At 37.5% G+C, this 1,456-nt stretch overlaps 1 protein-coding gene across 1 annotated transcript in view; it reads right to left on the reverse strand.

Annotated features, from left to right (window-relative positions):
• Positions 1-1,456, reverse strand: part of LOC106106834 (ubiquitin carboxyl-terminal hydrolase 22) — a 7,651-nt gene that overhangs the window by 3,136 nt on the left and 3,059 nt on the right. Inside the window, exons 5-7 of the mRNA XM_013287493.1 lie at positions 881-991; positions 539-678; positions 3-121 (exon numbers count right to left, since the gene is read on the reverse strand). Of these exons, the coding sequence (XP_013142947.1) occupies positions 3-121; positions 539-678; positions 881-991 (370 nt within the window). The remainder of the gene's footprint in view (positions 1-2; positions 122-538; positions 679-880; positions 992-1,456) is intronic.

Below are 1,456 nucleotides of genomic sequence, written 5' to 3' on the forward strand. Positions count from 1 at the left end.
ACCGGAACAAGATGTGCACACCACATCACTCTGTAAGCCACCGGTGAAGATCTGATCTATGATACAGTTGCAGCGACCGTTCTCTTTCTTCTCTATATCTTCGACACCGTTCATGCAATGCCTGTAATAATAAAATAATACTTTAATACCATAGACAACTATATCTTTGGCTCACCATTTTAGAGGATTGACTAAAGTGCATTACTGAGATGTACATCACTAAATTGTATATAACTGAAGCGGACATCACTAAATTGTACAGTGGCGGAAATCCGCGATGTTTCACTTTAGGAAAAATTGCCTTGTTCATTGCAATGAGACAAACTAAGTAGATATCAGTTACTGGTACAAACGAAGAAGTATAATAAGGTGAAACTAGCCATTTATCACTAACCGACTTTTTTCCTTAGACTCATTTATAAGCTATGTTGATTTAATTTTTAGTCCGTGTCTCGGTTTAAAATGTTTAAACGATTGTCGCTTTTAAAGTAGAACACCACTAGTATCCCCAACTGTACATCACTAAGGTGTACATTACCTGTGCAGTACATCGAGCGTGGCGATGAAGAACTCATGCGCGTCTTGCTGCTCGTAGCCCGCCAGGTGCCGCGCGTGTGTCCAGATTAAGTGCAGAAGTCTGTGCAGGGTCAAAGGAGTCTTCGCGCCGGAATAAAACTCCTGGAAAACGTAGTAAACAAATGTTGAAATTAAAAGTAAATAACGGTTTCGTCTATTACAGGAGATAGTACCAAATATTTCTATCCCCTTGGAATGCCTATATTGTGACTCTCATAACCTTATACATATTGAAATATAGTCTATTGAATGTAAAAAAAAAAACAAACTTTAAGCAATAAAAAGAAGAATCTGATCACGTTACCTGGAATAACTTTGAGACTTCGCATACGAGGCATTTGCTGGAACTTTGCGCTTTGCATTTATGTTTCTCAGCCAGAAAGTAATCTCGCAGTAAGGGCGTGTGAATGAGCGCCTAAAACATACCAATACATAGTTTATTACAAAGCCCAATCGCGGGCGCTACGGACCACCGCATCTTAGAGCGATAGTCGACTCAAATTTGTGGAAAGTAACTAGATACAATTAGAATGGCATCGTATTTCTTAGTCATATTCATAGATGTATATAATCAATTACAGTATAGTTTGATTTTAAAAATTGTAAAATACTTCTTATCTTACTAATTATTAATGCGAAAGTTTAGACGGATGGCTCTTTGTTAGAGTTTGTAGCCTAAACGGAAGAACGGATCTCGATGAAATTCGGCATAGATGTAGAGGAAAGTTTGGAAGAACACATAGGTTACTTGCTTTTGATTTTTTGACAGAGTTGCGGGCGAAAGCTAGATTATAATACTTTCGTACAATTCAGGCACCCGTTTATTCAATCAAGGAATAATTATCGAATTATAAAATCTTGAATTCAATAGCCACGATGT

This window comes from Papilio polytes, unplaced genomic scaffold (genome assembly GCF_000836215.1).
Source record: "Papilio polytes unplaced genomic scaffold, Ppol_1.0 DF822067.1, whole genome shotgun sequence".
Lineage (NCBI taxonomy): Eukaryota > Metazoa > Arthropoda > Insecta > Lepidoptera > Papilionidae > Papilio > Papilio polytes.